Raw genomic sequence first — 25,541 nt, 5'->3', positions numbered from 1 at the left:
GCACAAGATCCAATCCACCATTTCCCCACAGCATAGAAAGACTTTTATCACGTGGTTTTCTAGCTTTTTTTTCTTCAAAATAGAGCATACAACCTCAAAGTACCAAGTAAAGAAGACTCCATTTCATTAACCAATCATAAATTCCCAATTTTACAAGGAAAACACGAGGTGAAGAAAAAAATATACCACCCAAGCTTGCTTTTCATGACATATTGTTAGTCCACAGGATAGAAAAACATTCTTTCTATAAGGCTAGAGTAAATCCACTCGATCAAGGTTTTTTGTCGCTACATTTTTAAGAAAGGCATCAGATCTTGTGTCTGCTGTTCTTCTCTGCTGCGATTGCGAGCAATCTTGAAACCCCTTGAGTCCACATATCATATTCCCTTTGATTCCTACACTCGAACTCGACTACCCCTCGTGCAACTGTCTTCAACGCGAAATATCTCCGGTGCTCGCTGCCTTCCAGGAGATGGCGGCCGGCCCATGGCGGGATGTCTTTCAGCACCTCCAAGACTACATCTGAAACTCCAAAAAAAGATAAAGATTTCAGCTTTTTTATTTTCAAATTTCCACTGAGATCTCACACTACTTTCTCAAATCCCGATATAGGAAAAAGCCACACATCCTATGATCACGATCTCATTATCACTGAAAAGACAAAAAAGCAAAATATAAATTTGTAGATAACAAATAAAGAGATGTAAACTCACTCTTTTTCTTTTTAGTAATGGTCCCAGCAATATGTCTACTCTTCATCTTGAGCATCACCTGCCAAATTTGAAAGATATTCTGATTATGGATCAAAAGATAAAAGGGAAAAAGAAAAAAAAAAAAAAAAGAAAAAGAAGCAGATTCATTGTAGAAACTTCAACTCATGCGCTTGAAAGAAGTTTCAATTATATCATGCATGGTAAAGTGTGATCTAATATCCCAAGCGACTCAAAAATAGGCTCGATGGATCGGATCATGTTTAACAAAATTTTACCTGGCCCATTCTGTTTATGTATACAGATACTACTTTCCAATGAAGATCACCTGCAAATAGAGGAGGAAATAGAACTGTCATCTAGCAGAATCTGAGATGTAGTTGAAAATTTTTAATGGAAGGGACTAAAATAGGTACTGGTTTGCAATGGATCTGCTATACACAAAATCTATGCGGAACAAAAACTATTGCGAATTATTTATCAGTAGGAACAACAAGATTTCGGCACTTAAATTTGATCACTTCATATTTATTTAGATTTGCTAATCATAGAAAACCTTCAGCAAATACGGGTTAGTTTACGAACTTGGAACTTAAAGGAATAGAGAGTTACCCTTGCGCGTTCTTTTCAGAAGTTCGCAACCTTTGGCTAGCAATTCTCTACTGCAGATTCCAAGGAAATTTTCTTCTGGAACAAGTTCCCCACTAAAACTGTCATTTGAACTCCCATTATTACTCCCACCATTTGTAACTCTCATTCCCTTGTCCACCGGGATCACAGACGCAACGTTCCACACTTCCTTCATCGCCCTTGCCTTCAATGTGGCAGCACCGCGTAGTGCTACAAAATCAATAGCAAATCAACATAAAACAAAGGTCCAAGTTTATATAAATTACAAAAATAAGATCACGTTGTCATTTGACGTGCAATGTGGTGACTTATAGTTTCGAATTTTACAAAGAAACGTGAAAGTATGTTACCTGTAGCTGCAGCAGCAGTCAAGGTCATGATATCACCAGCTGAACGAACATTCACAGCCGAGCTCACGACTGAAGCCAAGCGTTCCCGCTCGGCTCCCATCAGCTCAGCTGCTTCAACACATTGTGCAGCCACCAACGTGGCGGCAGATGCAACAGCCATGTCGGTTTTCGCCATCTGTTCGTCTTTTCCAGCGCGGGACGACGCAGCAGTGGCCGCAGCAATCGCAGCTATAGCAGCAGCAACCCCTGCAACCGAAATGGCAGCATGTAACTGCGCGTTTTGCACCCTTGCCTCCTCTTTCTTTTTCTCCCTTCGGTCTTTCAACCATCGCCCCACTGTTTTCCCTCCACCACTCGGGGCAGTTCCACTGGCGGCGGCACAGCCCTTGTACTGGTGGCTCACCGGAATGCTCCATTGTGAATTCTGCATGTACAAATCCACGTCAGCATCGGAAAAACACAATCTTTCGTTGTACAAAGGTCTTAATCAAACGGAATACGACCCATATTTTTCAACGCAGAGGACATACCAAAAATTTAATTAGATTCCATTAATGAGACCATTAGAACACATCCCATAACAGCTGGACTTCTTGTCATACAATTTGGTCCCTCTTCTCAAACCAACATGAACCACAAACTAAATATAGTGGTCCCTTCATCATTAATTATGTAGAAAGTAGAAACCTTTGTTGCTAAATAATAATAGGATAAATCCCATTAAATAAATCATTCCAATTCATGATTATGAAGAAGATTGACATTAATGTACCATAGCTTTGCCATTATTCTTGTACCCAAGAGGTTTGTTTATAAGGTAGGATGGCCACCCCATCACTTCATGGACCATGTACAAATTACACATGCTTTTACTTTTCTCATTTATCTTCATCTGACAATGACAAAGCTCCATATCATGGTACCGACATAATATTTCTTGGAAAAAGATGCATTTTTTTTAATACTATATATCATGCTATGATTCCGAAATTAATCCAAATTTAAGTCTTGAATTCCCAGAAACAAAATATACTGAAAGAAGCATAAATTTTGGCGAGTAGAATAAGGAAAAGGCGTCGATGTAGTAGTACTCTTTTGGCACATTCTGAGTACGTTTTTGGGCCAAGAGAAAGCTGAAATATGCTCTTTCTATACATGTATGTGCGTTGTCACCAAAAAAGAGTACATAATCCCAAGAAAATATTAAACAAACTTCCCAAATTCCAACACCAAGAAAGAGTGAAACTAAAGTAAAGATGAGTAAATAAAAAGCAGTGGAAGGTTACATCCAAGAAGATCACAAGAAAAAAAAATGTGAAGAGAAACTAAAGAATGAAAAAAGTAAAACCTTGGGTTCATCAATTTCAGAGGGGGAAGCAGGGGGGCTGTCAGTGAGAGAGCCGCAGCTCTGGCCTCCATTGAGAGGGCCGCTGCTGTGTGATAGCCTTCCTGAAGTGCGTGGTGATACATCCTGCTGCACATGTTGTACACACATTGTGTCAAAGTACAAGAAGTTGGATTATTATACTAGTAGTCTGGTACTAGTAGATGATAAAAAAAAAATGGAATTGAAGGAGAGAGAATGAATCTTGAAAAAATGAAAAATCCAGTGGGATTTTCATGTTTGATTTTTGATCATCTTCTCCAAGGAAACAAACAAGCCTACTTATTAAATGCCCTCTAAATAGCTTAAAGTTCCAAGAAACTCTTTGTTTTCACATATACAATCACACCTAAACATAAATGCTTCTTTATCATATTTTAAAAACCTTGAAAAACAAAAACATAAGAACGCATAGGAAACAAGAGCAGTGATTTAAGTAACCTTAATCCTCAAAATAAAAATAAAAACAAAGAAGGATCACAAAATTGCTATAATCCCTTCATCAAGAAATAAACAAAGAACTGCTGATTTTAGTCGACATTAAAAAAAAATTCAGAAGCAGACAGACACAAACCCGCTGACAAACTCCCAAATAGAATATAGCCAAAAAGGAATGAATTTTTTTGGCACCAGTGGAACAGGTCAAATTCAAGATAATATTCCAACTCCATCAACACACTTGGAGTCTTGGAGAGACAAAAAAACAAATCCCATATATAAAATCAAACTAGTGATGTCAAAAGCTCAAACACGGCACACAAAAAAATGATAAAGAAAAACTCATTTTTGCGCAGCTTCTTGATCTCACAAGCAATATGAAGCCTTCACTTACAGAATGAGACATGATACGCTCCATAACAAGCTGAGAGGTCTCGGATGAAGCAAAGGAAAAAGGGTTCCCAGAAACAGTAGCCGAAGCAGCCTCCAAGTCGTCGGAGACATCTTCATGTATAGTCTCGCCGCCGCCGCCGCCTCTTATTACGGCGTTTTTTAGGAGGGTACTCCTCGGCGGAAGCTTAGGTGGTGGTGGAGCTAAAACTTTTGAAACTTCAAAGGCCGAAACACTCCAAGAACGTGACAGAAACTCCATTGGCTCCATCGGAGTTTCTGGTGGCCTAAACATCGGCTGAAGCTGAGCCCTCTCCATAAAAAGAAATGGGAGAAATAGCAGGAAACCAATATTCAACTGTCGATGTTCTAAAGAAGAACTAGTGTAGTATATGTATATGTATGCGTGGGAATTTATATATTATATTATTTGTACAAATACAGAGAAAAAAAAAAAAGAACAGATTGAGGTGAGAGAGAGTGTCAGTGTTGTCTACTGAAGGCATTATATTGGCAAGAGAGAGAAGAGTAAAATACAGGGGAATTATTTTCACTTTGTCTCACCTGTGTGGGGTTTATTTTTTAAATGTTTTTAAATTAGGTTTGAATCGAAAACATAATCATAACTTCGGTTCGGATTCTAGTTTTTTGGATTTTCGCTTTTGGGTTTGTTTTTTTTTTATTATTATTTATTAAAGAAACATCTTTTTTTTTTTGGTTATTTATTTGTATTAATAATATATATAGATAAATAAATAAAAATTTAAAAAGTGAAAATTCGATTAAACACCGAAAAAATCGATTATTAAAAATTCGATTAGATTAAATTTTCGATTCGTTCAAATGAAGACCTCTAATCCAAATAGACCCAAGATTCCCAAATTTCGGGATTTATAGTCATCTAATATTAAAATTTTAACTTTTGGACGAGTTTTTACTTTTGATATATTTCATTGTAACAAAATTTTCTCTGAAAATTATGATAAAATCTCGAGTTTAATACTCAGTGTAAATCTTGTAACATATATATATATATAAATTAGTTTGGTTCTTCTGTTATATGCCACTACGAAACTTTAATCCGATCATATTGGATTGATTTGATTTTTTTTTTTATCGAAAATGTTGATAGAATCCGAGAAAATATTATAACAACCCCAATCATCGTTCTTTGTCATCATTCTTGAAACTAATACACAAAAATAAATGTAGATATGTGACGGTGGATTTGTGGACGTACCCAAGAAACAAGCAAGAGTCTAAATCTGATCTTCAAAAACATTAAATGAAGGGACCATATAATATAAACAAATAGTGTATATTTTAATGTGATGAAATAGAGAGTAGACCCCCCACGCGTGGATGTATGAATATTAGGGTTGAGATATTGAGCTAAAATACCGATTTTTTGGGATATCATACCGAACTTTTTTCGAAATATAGACATTTGTTTGGTATATTCAAATTTTTTTCGTTATCTATACAGTATCAATATGAATTTTTTTCATACCAACATTTAATAATTTCGATATTGGTACCGATATGAATTTTTTTCATGTCAATATTTTTTATACGGTATACCGAAAACTCATCCCTAATGAATATAGCTTGAAATTATTAATACTGATAAAAGTACACATGATATATCATATATTAATATTCACATCAATTATATCATGATATTTTATTTTATGTTATTAAATTTTATATTTAATATATCACGAAAATTTTGATAAATTAATTTTTTGTATTAAATTTTTTTATAGTTTAAAAATTGATATACATATATTATTATACGTGTAAGCATGATTAGAAGTTTTAGCCTCGGCCCGTGGACCCGACCCGACCAACAATGGGGAGTCCATTTTAATTATGCCTCAATTATTCATTTTTATCAAAGCTGGAAAAACGCGGGTAATTAAATCAAATGTTCCTCACACCTACTCTACTCTATCCTATCATTGTTTCCATATAATTAATTATATGCTATAATTAATGTTGTCCTAGAAAATACTATATTGTATATGTATATATATGTATATATATATATATATATTGTCTGTTGTTTAACATATGTGGATCATAATTGGTTGCAACATTTGTTCTAAAAAAAAAAAAAGCCAAAAGTATGGTTTGAGTGTGAATCGTGAAGAATAAATTTTGATTCGGGCACAAGCAAGAAAGAAAAAGACTGCATCAAGGGCGAAAAATGCGTGATCTTTTAAAAGCCCGCTTCCAAGCCCGATAAAATTAATTAAGGTCGTGCTTGGACGAATAAATTTGAGACATAAATTTCAAATCTATTTATTTTAAATGTTTTGGCTTGCTCAGATGCACGGAGTTAGTGTGAATTTCATATCCGATCTACATTGAGAGATGATACTTAAAGCCTTAAAACACACCATTTTGGCCGTAGTGGATTGAGGTAGGTAGGCTTGCAATCCATCATTGGCACGCAAGGATGGACTGAAAAAATATCAACTCAATTCATTTTTCTAATAAGATGAGACGGACCAAAAACATTCAAGAGATTTTTCTACAAAATAGACGCAAGATGAATGTCATTTGAAATTCATCAATCAAATCATTCCCCTAATCAAATGCAACCCTCCAATTATCAAATCCGTCTATCCAAATATAACCTAAAATTTTTCTATAAATCTTCTTTTCTCAAGATGAAAAATACTCCTTGGCATCAATATTGTCTCCGCATCTGTAAATCGACCTGGAGAATAGTCAAATGCTAAGTTGGCAAAGATATATCGTACATAAAACTAGTCGCTTATGAAAATTGATATCCCAAATAATTTTAACAAGTAGCGAGACGTTTTATATTACATTGGGTGATCTTCACCGTTTGCTAAGAGTAGAGCCCACGCATTCATTGGGAGCGGACAACGGCTAAGATCATTAGCTAGACATAAAACACTTGGTGAATCATAAAACTTTAACGTAATTAACGAGTCGTTCCAACACACGTGATTACTTATAAATTACCTTTTGTATTATCATTTTTTTTTTTTTGAAAGAGCCTTTTGTATTATCATTACATGCACATGAAATTAAAATTAGCAGAGGAGACAGTAGTAGTGTTTGTTAGTTGTTAGGCGTATGTTAGACAAGCATATGACTTGCACTGCCAATTCCTGAAAGGAATATTATGGCATGCGGAATGTGAAGCAATAGTGTTCACCGAGACGACTAACATACGCGTGGGTGATATTATATTTCTTATGCATCTCATCATATCCAACATTATTGTTGGTAATTTGTCATCTTTACAAAATTATTATTATTATTATTATTATTATTATTATTATTATTATTATTTTGAAAACACTTCGAATATAAAAGAAACATATCGTAGGTTCGAATTCATTCAGCGTCTTGCAAAGATACAATTATTTTGCAAGGCTTTGAATGTTTATATATAGATTGTGATCGTATCATGATTTATGTTGAAGACGAATCATGAGAAAAAAAACCTTCTTCACATTGATAGATATATATTTAATATTTTTTTTTCTTCATTCTGTTTTCTTAAAATTCATTTATACTAAATGTACTTCATAAATAAAATTATAAACCACAAAACTTTACTATAAAAATGAAGCCGCGCACGCTGTACTTTTGCCCTTCCAATGCCTATATTAGTTGAAGTACTACACAATATTTCAACTAAGCAATCCTATTTTTTTTAAAAAAAAAAAGGTTTGACCCCGAAGGGGACCCCATTTCATATGAGTCAGAGGCCCATTGGCTCATGCGGAAAAGTTAGCAATTCTAGCACTCAAATTTCCCTGCTTCTTACTTTGTTCGGCACCTCGACAAAATTATGTAATAAAGTGCTAATTCCTAACATATTTGTATTTATTTGTGTTGGATTAAAATGTCAAAAAGGGTCTAAAAAAGGAGTTACATCGTGCGGGATGTTGAATTTTATATGTGAAATTTAATTATTACATTACAACTTGTAAGTTCTTGAATATATACATTATACAATACACGTCAGAAAATTAGTAGATTATCTGGAAATACAGGGACCAAATTGATGTGATAGTGTACAATTAGATAAGGACAGAACTCTAATTCAATAAATATAAAGAAACAAAAATGAATTAATTGAAGGAATATTAAATCCCATCACCAACTTCCAAGGTGTTGGAAGCTCCCATTTACCATTGAAATTTCTTAGCTAGAATATTTAATTAAATTTTATGGGGAAAAAATATAAATTTGGAATTAAATTTCGGAGGAAGACAGGACAGCCAGTTGGTTACTACTTGGACACATATTTTTCTTAGGTAATAATAATAATATAATAATAATATGAGATCGTCACTTCAAAAAAAAATTTATAATTAATAATAATAATAATAATAATAATACTAGGATTCTAATCTTAAGTCCATTTTATAATAATTTGAAGCGTTGATTAAAAGCCACAATTCCAAGATTTTGGTCAAAAAGTGTCCATTTCATTTTGTGGCCCTTGGCTGTGATATTGAATAAAATATGAATAATTGGGAGTAGTTTTGGTCTCGTTTTCTTTCAATCCATTCCATAAATTCCAATTCAAATATTTTTTTATGACAAATTTTCCAAAGGGTATTGTTTTAATAAATGAAAAAGGTAAAGATATGATCAAGGTGGATCAATTAAATATTTTATTTTAAAAAATAAAATAAGAGAACAAATATTTATATACATATGAATTATGATCGTTGAATTTTTTTGTATACTTATACGGTTCCTTTAAAAAATTTCGAGGTTGCATTTAGTTAGTCGGATATGAAGTTAATGATTTTTGATGATATGATAAAAATCCTATCATATCTTTATTTATATTTTAGAGATATATCAGAATATTGCATAGATATCTATAATTCTAGTTGTATTATAAATTACAATTCTACATGAACTGATACTTTCTTCCTATAAATAAGGGATCTCTAACCCAGGTGAGTTGTATTTTTTTAATTACATCTCCCAACCTTTTTTCATACACATTTCACCTATGTATTTTACACGTATTTCACATATTTTCTATCCTACTTTTTCTATTGAATTCTATACTGACTTGAGCGTCGGAGTGGCTTCACCTTCGGGCGAGCCATCTCACATATTTTCTTTGATACACAGTAATATTTTGGGATCATTCGGCTCGTTTATTGAAGAAATTGGTTAGTTGATTACTGGTTCGAGGTAATTTATTTGATGTGAAATTTTTGAACGCATCAATTGGCGCCGTCTGTGGGAACGAAATATAATCCCATGATTGGATCTACCTGGTTGAGTAAAAGATTAAAAAAAATTTTGCAATTCGTTTATCTCCCCGAAGAGATTCTCATGGAAATTACCGAAGGATTTCGAAACAAATCACGACCACTCTGCAAATAAAGATAAGGCTTCTAAGTGTTTTTATTTTTAGCAAACTATTCTTGTTGTGAGACATTTTGACATATCTCATGATAAATTTTTTATGTAGAGCCAAGAATTTATTTAACCCAATATTATATTAGACTTTTATTGCCTTGTATTTTTTTGTTTGGGTCTTTTTTTTTACAAATATTGGGCGTACAATCTTACAGTAAGGCCTTATTCGGGCGTGCAATCTCGCAGTAAGACCTTATTCTACGATATCGGGCATGCAATCTAGCAATAAAGCTCAATCTATGTCTCGATACTCTCTTAAGCCCGATCAAGTTCGAAACATATCACACAACTCGTGATCAACTCGGAAATCCCGACTAAGTTCGACACATAACACGTAATTTGTAGTCAAACCAAAGCCCGAGCAGCTCGGCACTATAAGTCATTAACTTTGCAATGAAGACAAGTCCATTAACTTGGAAAAAATCACAAACCCGACCATCTCGATACCATATAAGTTCACTCCATCACAAACGCTCAAAAGAAATTGCAAATAACCAGAATGTTGTCTTTATGCTCTATAATATAAATTCAACCACTTCAAAGTTCTTCCTCGTTTCACTCGTCGTCACTTCTCTCCGGGAGGTAGTATTGATAATATGATAAAAATCATATCATATCTTTATTTATATTTTAGAGATATATCAGAATATTACATAGATATCTATAATTCTAGTTATATTGTGCATTACAATTCTACATGGACTGAGACTCTCTTCCTATAAATAATGGATCTCTAACCCTTATTGAGGTGAGTTGTATTTTTTCCATTACATCTTCCAACCTTTTTTCATACACATCTCAACTATGTATTTTACACGTCTTTCACATATTTTCTATCCTAAATTTTGTATTGAATCCTATACTGACTTGAGCGTTGGAGTGGCTTTGCCTTCGAGCGAGCCATCTCAGATGTTTTTTTTATATACAGTAATATTTTGGGATAATTCGGCTCGTTTATTGAAAAAATTGGTTCGTTGATTACCGGTTCGAGGTAATTTATTTGATGTGAAATTTTTGAACGGATCAATTTTAATGATTGGTTTGTTTGGATTGATCAATTTGATAATTGATTTAAAATCATCAATTAGTTTTTTTAGCGTACAAATACAATCTTGATCCAAATTAATCATAACCATATAAAGTATTTCCCGCACTACATTCTACAGACGGAACTTAAGCGTTGACTCGAGACATAGAGAAGAAGAATTACAAAAAAAACTTTTAAATATATCTATATAAATTTAAAAAACTACTCATAGTCAGTGCGAATCGAAACTGAGACAAAAAAATCTCAGGGACGTTGTGGAGACCTCGTGTTGCTAATTTCATCTTAGGGCAATAAACGATTAATCAACAATTAATCATATAATAAAAGAATATTCAAACCAAATTTTTTTTTCCAGAACCCCACGCGCGCCTGCGCCCCACTTCAGGCGCGCCCGCGCATAGGTTTCGGACAGAATCTGATAAAATGATAAACATAAAAGTTGTTGATATTTGTCTTAGCTTTCCAATGCCGCCAACCGCACCCTAATCGGAGTTTTCAGTAAAACGTTATGCTCATTATACCAAGAAGGGTCGGTGCAGAAATTTACAAAAATTATCAAAGGCTACAACAAAGATCAAAGTTGCTAGGGCTATTTCAAATCTGAAAAATTGCATACATAATCTCAATATGTCCGAAGCATAAACACATGCATATCTAGACATAACAATAATCGCATACATGTTTCTAAGATGCAATACAATAAACTCAATTTTAAGTTTTCTAAGCTCAAACTAAATCAACACTTTCTAACATGCATTTGACAGGAATCTATTCTTAGCCCGAAGTCACCACATGCTAATCTTTCTCAATCTTGAGCTATCCAAGCCACATCTGACTCGCTCATGCCCCAAACCTGATGCAATGCACACATACAAACAAAGCAACAGCCGGATAACTCCGGTGAGAATAAATCTCAGTATGAACAACATGCATATACATCAGTTAAACATATGATATCTATATGCCAAATGAATCATAAATCTTCAATCATGTAATAGGAGGTAAAACATGATAGTATGTTCATCTTTAATACCAAGTATATAAACTCATTCAAATCTTGAATGTCATAACATAACATGCTAGCATTTATAAACGCATATTCTAATCCCTAGAAATCTCTAGGTTAATGCATAAATGCAATGCATGTGCCAAGGAATAGGCTATCGAATCTGATATCAATAAATCGTAATTCTGGGATCCCGGGGAAATAAAATCTTTAACTAACCACCGAATCTCCCAATCGATGTGGCGTCAAATCTCTCAATCCCCTGACGTTGGTTCAACTATAGTGATTTATCTAGCTCTGGAAATAAATCTATATTCCGTGCCATGAGTCATCTGACTCTGGAAGTAAATCTACATTCCGTGCCACTCAACTACAGTTCTCCAAACGTCATCTGCATTCTAGGCCTTTCAACCCTCTGTGCTTTTCAGGCTGGAGTTCAAGATGAATGCAACATAATCTGAATGCATCAAATCATACATAAGCTAAAACAACATCTTGAACACATCAATCATATAATCATATGATCATATAATCACTCAAAGATACCGACAAATCTGTAAGCATCACATGGAATATGTAAGACATGTTCAATACAGAACATAATATAAATCAAAGAAGACAAATAAACATTGACATAAATATTCTGAAAATTCAAGAAGATATCTATCTTGAATAATCTATCCCATTTATGTAAACGTAAACAATAACATATATTAAACATGCATGTATGTGATTTTAGGCAACTCGATAATCAACAACAATCTCGAGTTATTCTGCCCATCTTATTAATGTCTATTCATACCTTTCGATCTCGATTCAAACTTCTGAACTCGTGCAAATCGTGATCAACCACAAGTTTATCAAACTTCTGCTCTTCTTTCCATCTTGCTATTCCAACTCTTGTTGCTTCATTTCTGTTTGCATTCCTAATCTTATTTTCAACTTCAACTTCATCGATTCAACTTCTAAATCTCGAGTCTGAATCGCTTCTTTAAGAATCTGAAATATGGCATAACAATTTATGCAAATCAACTAATGAACTCACATTAACATATGCTTCAACACATCTCAACTTCAAGGCCAAAACTAAGTACAAACTTATCTCATTCTTAGCTTATTCAAATTCTAATTCCCGAGTTAGACGACTCGACTTTGATACCTCATTTCTCAACTGAAACTGAAGTGTTTAACATGTTTAGCAATCTTATCAAATCTGATATTCATTGCTAAGTCCGATCGATAGCTGAAATCGGATTAAAAATCAAATCGGCAGCGTAGCGATTTGAAACCGATAATCCCGCAACGCCACAACATTTATACAATGCTAATCCAATCTCATATTCAAGTTAGTTTCCTGGCTTATACACGTCCAGCTCAACTCTCAAAATCAGAATTATCAAAAATCTTTCAAAAATCCAAAACATGTCCAAACGACGATCTTTTCTCGATCCGTCTTAAATATGCTATCGTCGTATATGCTAGAACACATGTATACAATCAAATCTTAATTCCAAAAACATCATAAAATTCAAACATGGTAGAACTTCATAAAACTTACGTCAAAACGTAGCACTCGAACCCGTGATCGCAAATATACGATCAATCGTAAATTCTACCGGGCGGATTGAATTTAATTGAGACTTGAAATATGAAATTTGCTTCAGACCAATTCTTCCTACCTTGCTCTCGATTTTATGATTCCATTCTGAATGGTATACACGTGCAATGCACTATATCACATATGTGTCATCCACTTGCCAATGAAATTGCACTTTGGCCCCTACACTTTTGCATAATTGCAAATCAATTCCCGGACAAGCGATTTAATTCAATTTCAATCCTAAATAATTTAAGAATATTAGAATTCAAGTCTAAACTCTAAATATTCTCAAATTAAATATTTTCGGATTAAAATTAAATCATTTCGGACCTTATCGCATTTTAGTCCTTGAACTACTCAATATTTGCAAATGGTTCCTTGCTCGGATTTCATCCTCAAATTAAATCCTTGATATTTATAATCTTGGAATTACATCTTAAATTCCATAAATATCAATTGCAAATATTTTTAATCTTTTAATTTAAGAATTCCGGATATTAAAATCTTAAAATCCGAAAAATCCTCAAATTAAATATTTTTGACCCGAAATTGAAATCTCTAATTTCCATACATTCTTATATTCATCTTTTCCCTCTTATATGGAATTTAAGTCTTAAATCCCGTAATTAAGTACTTAATATTTTCGGGCCTTACAATTCCTCCCCTCTAAAGAATGATTTCGTCCTCGAAATCGCATTCGATCTTACTGCTGATTCTCATAAGTTGTATAGCTGACTGAAGTAATACTGACTTCAATTCTCTGAGCTTTCGATATCTATTCTGATATCTTCTCTTCTATAATATCTTACTCTTCCTGATCACTTCTGTAAAACATATAATCACTGAGTCAACTTATATCTAAGTTGCTTTTTCTCGTGATCTAACTCTGCATTAGTTAGTCTGTCTTGCTTACAATCTTATCGACTTCTGTTGTATCTGAATTGAATGCACATACATATTCTAGCTGATATTCTTCAGCCACTGCATATGGATAACAATTCATCTATCTGACAATTCACGATTGAGTATTAATCAACTAGTTAGATCAAATACTCATAGCTTCTAAAATCTCTTTATGAACCTAATGATGCTTGGGAAAAGAATTTCTTTGCTGATCATTCTGTTCAGGCTTCAAATCTCTATCTGTTACTCATCTACTAGCTCTGTTAATGCTGCTCTATTCTTATTCTGTTCGAAGCAATCTTCACATTCTCTATCGTTTCTTAACTTATATCTGGTCTGATAGCTGATATTTCTGTAAGATTGTTTCAATATAAAGACAATTCTGTGTTTCTGATCAATCAATCATCAAAATATTGTCTTTATATCAATCAAATAACTGTCACATGAATCATAGTAATCACGTGACAAATAATCAAGCAACTAGTACCGAATCTAGTACTATAGTTCTGAGCATATCCTCGGAAATCTGGATAATCACATCTGATAGTCCACTAATCAAAGAATGGTATAATGAAATCTCATACAACCAAACACTCAGAACATCTGACAATCAATGCCACAATCTAGAAAACAAATCTAAAGTTTCTATCTTGACAATAGATTTCCATAATTTCTGTAATCTGATCATCTTGCTAAATGCATGACAAGTATCTTTTATGTTTGTATCATATCTAATACAACATATTCATAAATCTGTAGAAATCTACTACACTCTAAACCGCAAAATCATGACGATTCGAGTAGATTCAAACTAAAGTCGTTCACAAAGTTGATCTGTTTTCAACTCTTATGTAACTAATCTGTTACATAAACCACTTGCGTTCTTCTTTTCTGCTTCTTTTATTGGAATTTTAGTATTGGTACTGTCAATTCTGTCGTATCTGTTTTCAGTTCTTCTTACAATACTAATTTCCAAGTACTGACTACGTGTAAGTCATACATGTTTAGACAACTAAATGGATATTAAATATGTTGTCATATGCATCTTTCAGAATCTGATATTTCATATCTAGAATATCTGGCATAATCAAACGATTATTCACCGCAAAAATTCATCTGTTTTGCTCTGCTGTCTTATCTCTTATCTTAATCTAGCGTTCTCAATCAATATTCTATTTCTTGATCTTAGATCAATGTTACTTTTATCGTTCCAAACCAATCGAGTTTAGCTTGGATCGCAACAATTCTGATCGTTTAAGTATCTGTCAAGCATAAATATTCAACAAGTACAGATCCGTACCCAATAAATTCATCAATTATCTAAAACCCATAAATCTTGCTTCTAGTCTGAATCTGAATTTCTATCAGTTACGTGCCAAATACATCAAGATACACTGAATAAACACATCAAATAATCAATAATTCTCAAATTTCAAATCAAAGGAACTCGCTCAAGGAAATGTCAGTCAAAATCAAATATTCTGAATGACAGCGAGTGAATCAAAGTAGACTCTAGCAAAGATTAAGAGTCAATCAACATCAATCGAGGTCAAATAACACAACCTCTAAATCGATATTAAGAAATTCAAGAATCATGATTTCTATGATGTAATAGCTTCAGAAAAATTTGAAGAAAAAGTTCAACTGTAACTGATATTTCTTATTCTCTATTGATATGAGTTCTTTTATTAATTCTTATTTCTCAGCTGACAATAGTCGAATATATTCTTTTCGACTTAACTCATTGTCATAGAATTAATCATCATTTCAGTACTACATAACTCTTTTCTACGCAATCTGCTAGCTGTTTCTGAAGTTCTTCAGTTCACGTAATGCTCTTCTATACGAGTTGCCATAATACTTTTGTACTAGACACCACTCTATATAGAACTGAATTCATGTCGTAGAAAGGTCAAAATATGTCATTGAACTATTTCTGTACAGTCTAACCACTGACATAGCTGTCAATTCTTGGTTAATTCTATACTAGTTCAATATATCAACTAGACTTCTACTGACATTCTTCCACGGTCATCGTGATATCATCAGTACCGACATAACAAAAATCTAATTTCTGAAACTCATATCATAAATTCTATTCATTTCTATTGCTTTATTAGTGCACGGATTCAATCAGCTGTTAACTGGTACTCAGTTATTGCATTAATATCTATAATGCATTCTAGCTTAATATCTCACGCCTGATATCAGCACATTCAATCTTATTTCCTCAATTTTGTATTTCATCTGCTATGACTAATCTTACAACTGTATTCCATCTACTCACAGGCAAAATCTCAGCAAATATGATGAATACAGGCTCATCAGATACAGATTATAGCATAACAAATCACTGATCTATGAATGTATGCTATGCAATCAATATATAAGCGGTTAACTAGAATTAACTCACGTACCTGTAATATTCTTATCTGATACAACTTGAGCCTTTCAGTTAGGGGAGCTATGCTTATATATCTTCATCTGCTGGCGTTTAGACTGACTCGATCTTTGCTGTTATTGTCACTATCGCTTGCTTCATAGCTATATTCCTATGAAAGTTTAGTGAAGGTGATGATTATAGGTTTTCACACTTACAGAGGCGTCAATAAAATTTCAACTCTACCTCGTACTACCGGTTCATGATTTCGTTCTTCTATTACCGGCTTGAAATCACCTTATGCTTCTATTCTGCAAAGTCTTCTTTTCTATCTTCTTTATCATATATGGAAAGAAACAATTCTATTTACTTACCTTCCAAACATGTAAATACTTCTTCTGGAAACTTCACCAACTTCTTGCTAAGTCTTGGAGTTGATATCAATCAAGCCGATTCTATGTTCATCTGAATATTCTTCACTTGAACAACTGATTCAGCTTTTCAATTCAACCCCTTTCTAGACATAGCATATTCTGTATCTTTCTGAGTTGGCGAGTACTAGCTTTGGAGTTGTTCAACTAACATACTCCTCAGGGCAATCATCATATCGATCGGCTCAAAAACTTACCTCAACTCTGTTCTGTTCTGTCTGCGGTTCTGTTCTGTATGAGGTTCTCATTCTATCTGTACAATCTGTCTTATGCAATAACAGAAGCAATATATATGGCAGATATTATAACATACAATGTCAGTATATCGTACATATAATCTCATGCTTCTTAATAGAACACATACTTGCAATTTCTCATGCTTTTTCACATATTACATGCTTAAAACGAATTCACTTATTCTAATGAATTCAAGAAATCAGGCATACATAACAACATATAAGCATGTAATTCTTATCTCAATAAAGCAAGTAGTGTTCAATCAAACAATCATAGTCGCATACAATTCTGTAAAGCAAGTAAAGCATACTCATGCCATACTATAAATGCATGCGACTCAATCTACCCCACTCAACTTCTATCTTAGTCCAAGACTTTATGCTCTGATACCACCTGTTGTGGGGACCTCGGGTTGCTAATCTCATCTTAGGGCAATAAACGATTAATCAACAATTAATCATATAATAAAAGAATATTCAAACCATTTTTTTTTCCAGAACCCCACGCGCGCCCGCTCCCCACTTCAGGCATGCCCGCGCATAGGTTTCGGACAGAATCTGATAAAATGATAAACATAAAAGTTGTATATCTTTGTCTTAGCTTTCCAATGCCGCCAACCGCACCCTAATCGGAGTTTTCAGTAAAACGTTATGCTTATTATACCAAGAAGGGTCGGTGCAGAAATTTACAAAAATTATCAAAGGCTACAACAAAGATCAAAGTTGCTAGGGCTATTTCAAATCTGAAAAATTGCATACATAATCTCAATATGTCCGAAGCATAAACACATGCATATCTAGACATAACAATAATCGCATACATGTTTCTAAGATGCAATACAATAAACTCAATTTTAAGTTTTCTAAGCTCAAACTAAATCAACACTTTCTAACATGCATTTGACAGGAATCTATTCTTAGCCCGAAGTCACCACATGCTAATCTTTCTCAATCTTGAGCTATCCAAGCCACATCTGACTCGCTCATGCCCCAAACCTGATGCAATGCACACATACAAATAAAGCAACAGCCGGATAACTCCGGTGAGAATAAATCTCAGTATGAACAACATGCATATACATCAGTTAAACATATGATATCTATATGCCAAATGAATCATAAATCTTCAATCATGTAATAGGAGGTAAAACATGATAGTATGTTCATCTTTAATACCAAGTATATAAACTCATTCAAATCTTGAATGTCATAACATAACATGCTAGCATTTATAAACGCATATTCTAATCCCTAGAAATCTCTAGGTTAATGCATAAATGCAATGCATGTGCCAAGAAATAGGCTATCGAATCTGATATCAATAAATCGTAATTCTGGGATCCCGGGGAAATAAAATCTTTAACTAACCACCGAATCTCCCAATCGATGTGGCGTCAAATCTCTCAATCCCCTGACGTTGGTTCAACTATAGTGAGTTATCTAGCTCTGGAAATAAATCTATATTCCGTGCCATGAGTCATCTGACTCTGAAAGTAAATCTACATTCCGTGCCACTCAACTACAGTTCTCCAAACGTCATCTGCATTCTAGGCCTTTCAACCCTCTGTGCTTTTCAGGCTGGAGTTCAAGATGAATGCAACATAATCTGAATGCATCAAATCATACATAAGCTAAAACAACATCTTGAACACATCAATCATATAATCATATGATCATATAATCACTCAAAGATACCGACAAATCTGTAAGCATCACATGGAATATGTAAGACATGTTCAATACAGAACATAATATAAATCAAAGAAGACAAATAAACATTGACATAAATATTCTGAAAATTCAAGAAGATATCTATTTTGAATAATCTATCCCATTTATGTAAACGTAAACAATAACATATATTAAACATGCATGTATGTGATTTTAGGCAACTCGATAATCAACAACAATCTCGAGTTATTCTGCCCATCTTATTAATGTCTATTCATACCTTTCGATCTCGATTCAAACTTCTGAACTCGTGCAAATCGTGATCAACCACAAGTTTATCAAACTTCTGCTCTTCTTTCCATCTTGCTATTCCAACTCTTGTTGCTTCATTTCTGTTTGCATTCCTAATCTTATTTTCAACTTCAACTTCATCGATTCAACTTCTAAATCTCGAGTCTGAATCGCTTCTTTAAGAATCTGAAATATGGCATAACAATTTATGCAAATCAACTAATGAACTCACATTAACATATGCTTCAACACATCTCAACTTCAAGGCCAAAACTAAGTACAAACTTATCTCATTCTTAGCTTATTCAAATTCTAATTCCCGAGTTAGACGACTCGACTTTGATACCTCATTTCTCAACTGAAACTGAAGTGTTTAACATGTTTAGCAATCTTATCAAATCTGATATTCATTGCTAAGTTCGATCGATAGCTGAAATCGGATTAAAAATCAAATCGGCAGCGTAGCGATTTGAAATCGATAATCCCGCAACGCCACAACATTTATACAATGCTAATCCAATCTCTTATTCAAGTTAGTTTCCTGGCTTATACACGTCCAGCTCAACTCTCAAAATCAGAATTATCAAAAATCTTTCAAAAATCCAAAACATGTCCAAACGACGATCTTTTCTCGATCCGTCTTAAATATGCTATCGTCGTATATGCTAGAACACATTTATACAATCAAATCTTAATTCCAAAAACATCATAAAATTCAAACATGGTAGAACTTCATAAAACTTACGTCAAAACGTAGCACTCGAACCCGTGATCGCAAATATACGATCAATAGTAAATTCTACCGGGCGGATTGAATTTAATTGGGACTTGAAATATGAAATTTGCTTCAGACCAATTCTTCCTACCTTGCTCTCGATTTTCTGATTCCATTCTGAATGGTATACACGTGCAATGCACTATATCACATATGTGTCATCCACTTGCCAATGAAATTGCACTTTGGCCCCTACACTTTTGCATAATTGCAAATCAATTCCCGGACAAGCGATTTAATTCAATTTCAATCCAAAATAATTTAAGAATATTAGAATTCAAGTCTAAACTCTAAATATTCTCAAATTAAATATTCTCGGATTAAAATTAAATCATTTCGGACCTTATCGCATTTTAGTCCTTGAACTACTCAATATTTGCAAATGGTTCCTTGCTCGGATTTCATCCTCAAATTAAATCCTTGATATTTATAATCTTGGAATTACATCTTAAATTCCATAAATATCAATTGCAAATATTTTTAATCTTTTAATTTAATAATTCCGGATATTAAAATCTTAAAATCCGAAAAATCCTCAAATTAAATATTTTTGACCCGAAATTGAAATCTCTAATTTCCATACATTCTTAAATTCATCTTTTCCCTCTTATTTGGAATTTAAGTCTTAAATCCCATAATTAAGAACTTAATATTTTCGGGCCTTACAGACGTACACGTACCAATATGAAGTTAGTTTAAATCATTTTTTCGCGACAGTCCAAGTGGTAAGCAATAAAAATGACTTTTGGTTTTGGGATAGGTCCCAAAAAAAACATTCTTTTAAATACTTTTTCAAATTCAGATCATTCGAATTCATTCGTAACTACAAAATATTGACGAGACTAGACACTTATGATTGTGCCATCTATTTTAATTATCAACACTTTTTTTATAATCAATAGATTTTAGTGAGACGGCTCTTAAAGCTTTATCCGCGGTACATGTAAATCATATTCATATTTACGATAAAATTTAAAACTTTTGTCATAAAAAACAATATTTTTTTATGAATAACCTAAATAAAAGATTCGTATCACAAAATTGACTTGTAAAACCGTCTCATGTGACTTTTAATTTTGGATCAAAAACCAGAAGTAACGTACTATTCAAATGGTCAACGAAGTTCTCTACGTTTTATTTATTCATGATGTGAAGCCTCGGGTTGCTAATCTTATTCTTAGGGCAATTAGTAAATAAACATGATTAATGGACCAAGGATCAGAATTAATCAAAACAAGAATTTTTTTTTATTCAAAATGGGGTGCGCTCGAGCGGCACTTTTCTGTCGCTCAGGCGCCCCCAAAATGTCCAACCTTCGGGTTGGAAAAAATGGGCTGCACTCGAGCTGCTGTTTTCTGCAGCTCGGGCGCTGCCCTGGGCAGATTCTTGCTCTGTTTTTTCAGCTCAAAACTTGATCCTTCAAACCAATCCAATCCATCATATTCAAGTCCCATAACATATATATACATAGAACAAGATCTAAACATGTTTCCAAGTAGTTGATACATCAAACTAGATGTTTGGAATCCAACAAAAGCATTACACGACACAAGGTGTTCACAAAATACTTCAAGAACAACAACTCAAGTGTTTTCTAACATGCTTGCTAGGACTTATGTACATCGTTTTAGCTATAAACAACCCAAGTCCACGTCTAATCTTCCCTCATGAGCTACCCACGTCGACTTTGGTCAGCTCCTGCCCCATCTGTTGTCATATACATATACAAAACAAGACAACAGCCGGAAACATTCGGTGAGAATAGGATTCTCAGTATAAAAGACATAAACATGCAATATCACGTATATCAACTTCGAGATATAAAGAATAAATTGCATAACTCGTAAACTAATTTCCTTCGTTGAGATTTACAGCCGCTCCAGGCCTCAAGATTTGTGCACAATCTTGGTTTTGAGATTTAAAACCTCTCCAGGAGCTCAAGACTCGTATCAATCTTGGATAGAGGTTTTAGAGCCGCTCAAGGCCTCAAGATTTATCTATAAACCTTGGATGGATCCATTTTCGATAGTTCATTTCTGATACGACATCGTTATAACATCAGTTATAATTTAAAAATCCACTACCTGTGATGGATCAACAATTCAAATTCTAAAACAAGAACATACAAATAACAAGTATGTGATTTTCTTCGGGAATACTCAAGAAATCATCGATCTCGAGTATCATATCCCTTTTCAATCGATGTCGTCTTATACCTTCTCGTTTTTTCTCGGTTCTTGAGTGCTTCAAATCTGCAAATAATCATCAAGAACACATATCTCATAATCTATTTAACCTCACAAATCAATCTTCCATATCAACTCAACTTCAAACCTAGCTCAACTTCTTCTTCGGTTCGAAGGACTCTCGAGTCGATCAAGCTCTTATCTAATCTGAAATTAAGTATATGTAAGCTATAATTATCAGCAACAACTCACTTCACAGTCAGCTCAATCAACAAGATACCGAAATCACTTCAATTCATAAACCGACGGCGTAACGACTAAAAATCGGTAACCGAAACGATATCAAACACAATCTAATATACTTCAAACCAACATATATCAGCAAGATATCATTAAAATCTCAGCATATCATCAACATATAGGTTCGAACACAGCTGGAAAATCATAGAAAATATAAAAGATCTCCGTTCTTCGATCCGGTTTCGAATATATAAGATATAAAAGCTCAAGAACACTTATTCATGCTCATAATCTGATTTCATCAATATTCTGATTTCGAAACATGCTAAAAAAAAATAATACTTACACCAAATTGTAGCTCTCATCGCAAGAATTCCAGAACTATGCTCGAAATTAAATTCGGACAATCAGATCAAAAGACACGAATATTTGAAAATCCAATTCAAGGAAGAAGATGGTGCTCTCGGTTCTTACTCTAAAATTCTAAAGGAAATATGTATATACACGTGTAAGGCTAACTAATCAAATGGGTTAAAAGATATATTCAAGCCAAATTGCAATTTAGTCCCTGAAACTTCAAAAATTGCAAAACAGACCTCGACCATCTTTTTAATTCAATTTCAATCCTAAATAATTTAAGAACATTAGAATTTAAATCTAAACTCTAAAATATTCTCAAATGAAATATACTCGGATTAAAATCAAATAATCTCGGATTAAATCAAATAATCCCGGGCCTTACATATGACAATCAACAAATGAAATTTTTTCCAAGAAAAACATGAAGTTTCATTTCAACTATCAATCAAGAACTAAAAAGTTGTTCCGCTCCCCTTGACAAAGATGGTTTTTTGTTATTTTATTATTAGTGTTATTTTTTATGACGTGACAACTCACAATCACTATTATTTAGTGCATACTAGATAAACCCGTGAAACATATGTAGTAGCCTGAGCCTCTAAACCACACTAGATCATATACAACACACTCGTTTCTAGAATTATTTTGGTTGTAGAGATTGGAAAGATGATTATGTCACTGGATCAAGAAGTCGTGGGTCGTTGACAAAGATTATGAATAGAAGAATTGTGATGTAACTTAGATATTGACATATCAATTGAACTAATTATAAATATGTGGATCGAATTAAAATCCTAATTAATTATGGTTTGGGGGTTCTAGCTAGCTGTATTGGACCATTAACCCATAAATGAAGAGTGAGTCCAAATCAGTACTGCACCGTGTCACCAGAATTGTTAAGAGAGTGACTTCGTTAATTATCAAGTGTAACATCTTTTCATTGTCAAAAATTAAATAACTATAGTGACCTATATTTAATTGATTTCGTAGTAATCTGATAATTTATTTTAGTGTTTTTTTAATAATTAAAACAATTTTTTATATATGAATATTATTTGTATATTTGTGTTTCACATATATGCACTTTCATATTTGACATGATCTGTAAAAAAATATTAATTTTTATGTCCAAATACTATTTTTATTAAAAATATAAAATCAGATCAACTCATCGACTGCTTCTGGCTTTTGATAAACAAAATTTTCAACCTTTATCTGTTGTACATGACGGGCTCCTGGCCATCCGAAAAGGGTCTAACTTCTCTATGAAAAGAACTTCCTTAACGTCCAAATTGCAACGGATTCCTTACTAGCAGTGCAGACAGTCACGGTTACTCAGGAAAACCTTGGTTATGCTGATTTTGTCGTCTTAGAGATCAAAAACCTTTTGAAGCTTCATGTTATTACAAACTAATATTTCACTCGTATGATGCACGGACTATATCTCATGTGTAATATGACTAAATTGGTGGATCATATGAAAATTTTTTATAATTCTTTAAATTAAACATATGTAGTGCAATGTACGTGATGTTATTTTATACAATTAATGATAAAAAATAGTAAGAATGAACATTTGAACAAATAATTGAATACAAATTAGCTAAATGAATTATTTGAAATTTCCTGATAAGCATCTACGTATTCATTAAATCCACGAATTTAGTTGGTTCTCACTTGAACTTTGAATAGAATATTTCGATCATTTATATATTCAAAATCTTTTGGCATTTCTATAGCATCCATACCCTGAAATAATATAAGCAGGATTAATATTTATGAAACATCTATCAACAAAAAAAAAATACATTGTACCATGAAAAACTTATAACGAAAACCTGATTTGTCATTTCAGTCTTCAATTCTAATGTTGTTTTTCCAATAAGGTCTGTAGACTCTCTATCCCAATGTAAGAAAACTGCATTTTCAGTGTGTTCAACAGCTCTCACTTGAATTTTGAACCTAGTGAACAAAATTTTCAAAAATGCATTTAATAAATATATCAGAGTAAAATACACATTATGAAATATATTATCATTATTATGGAGCAAACCTACTATTTCCATGAGTAGACTGACTAATAGTATGACACATAAAGTTGCTCATTTTGTTTCTTCCTCTCATTCCTTCTTTGTTTGAGTAAATGGTGAGTTATCAAATGATTGATATATAGAACTTGTAATAAACGATGCTTTTTAATAAAATTGCATGTTTACTTAAAAAAAAAAAACTCAAATCAGCTCGTCTCACACATGTGTAACCTTCAAACATAGAGCCCATCCAACAATCTCATCTCATAAATCCCTGGTAGCCTTCAATTTTCCCAAAGGTGGCGGTGAATCGAGTTTCAATTCACGAAGCAAAAATCGAGGAAGACCCAAAAAGCCAATTAAAATGGACGAAAAGGCGACCAATAAATCACAGTGATACTTAATAAATGATAATAAAAATCAAATGACATGAAATTAAGTTGAAATAAAAAAAAAATATTATTGTACGTATGTATTTTCATGTCAAATTCCGGAAGTCAGAAATAGCTGTATTGGGAGCCTACCACCGTAGTCTGTCACACATGGATGTTTTTCCATGTCTCTGCTAACTTAATTGATCCGACAGCATGCGGTGGCGCCGCCGTTCGCCGCCGCGAAATGGGGATTTCATCGGTGGCTTGATTTGATCACGCATAGGAACTCTGAAATTACGGAGATTCACAAAGGAACTACCTAGACTAATAGACTACTGAGGTTACTAAATATTTGGTAGCGCATCGAATCAATTGTCACTTGTCACATTTATTTTTCTTTCTTTATTTTCTTTCTATAATAATTTTTTTTTTTGTCACACCATGGGGCATGGATGCATATAAATTAAATTAAGTTTTATATGAATCTTGATATGGTTCTAGAATATTATTCTAATTAAAGTTTCAATATTATATATTTTTTTTTGGGTTACCACTATTTGAAATAGGTATGCAAATGAGCTCAGCCAAACATTATCGGACTCTAGCTCAGCTCATTTCATATATATATAAAGGCTCGAGCTCGGTTTATTAATATTTCGTTTATCATATGTA

The 25,541-nt window shown here is 33.4% G+C and overlaps 1 protein-coding gene and 1 long non-coding RNA gene across 3 annotated transcripts; both read right to left on the bottom strand.

Annotated features, from left to right (window-relative positions):
* Positions 1-113: 113 nt before the first annotated feature.
* Positions 114-4,400, bottom strand: LOC140887994 (VAN3-binding protein-like). 2 transcript variants are annotated; one of them, XM_073295670.1, is made up of 7 exons: positions 3,907-4,400; positions 3,039-3,161; positions 1,691-2,114; positions 1,323-1,550; positions 989-1,038; positions 714-771; positions 114-522 (listed from the first exon to the last, which is right to left on the bottom strand). In XM_073295670.1, exons 1-7 carry the CDS (start codon positions 4,219-4,221, stop codon positions 308-310), a joined length of 1,413 nt encoding a protein of 470 aa, XP_073151771.1. In that variant the 5' UTR covers positions 4,222-4,400; the 3' UTR covers positions 114-307. The 2 variants fall into 2 exon arrangements, with proteins under 2 accessions (XP_073151771.1, XP_073151762.1); XM_073295661.1 differs by having other exon boundaries at positions 3,039-3,164; positions 3,907-4,399.
* A 17,319-nt stretch (positions 4,401-21,719) lies between these two features.
* On the bottom strand, positions 21,720-22,589 carry LOC140862910 (uncharacterized). The gene is made up of 3 exons (XR_012143807.1): positions 22,452-22,589; positions 22,014-22,072; positions 21,720-21,931 (listed from the first exon to the last, which is right to left on the bottom strand). It is a non-coding gene; the product is annotated as an uncharacterized lncRNA (long non-coding RNA).
* Positions 22,590-25,541: the final 2,952 nt, after the last annotated feature.

Source organism: Henckelia pumila, chromosome 1 (assembly GCF_033568475.1).
Source record: "Henckelia pumila isolate YLH828 chromosome 1, ASM3356847v2, whole genome shotgun sequence".
Taxonomy (NCBI): Eukaryota; Viridiplantae; Streptophyta; class Magnoliopsida; order Lamiales; family Gesneriaceae; genus Henckelia; species Henckelia pumila.
Note: the sequence above shows the minus strand (reverse complement) of the source record. Positions and strands in the feature narration are given on the sequence as shown.

Excerpts from the sequence above, each read along its gene's own strand:
- LOC140887994 (XM_073295661.1), bottom strand. The coding sequence starts at position 4,221 with ATGGAGAGGGCTCAGCTTCAGCCGATGTTTAGGCCACCAGAAACTCCG. Across the intron at positions 2,115-3,038 it reads CTGAAATTGATGAACCCAAG|AATTCACAATGGAGCATTCC; the intron begins GTTTTACTTTTT and ends TTGTACATGCAG. Across the intron at positions 523-713 it reads CATTACTAAAAAGAAAAAGA|ATGTAGTCTTGGAGGTGCTG; the intron begins GTGAGTTTACAT and ends TTGGAGTTTCAG.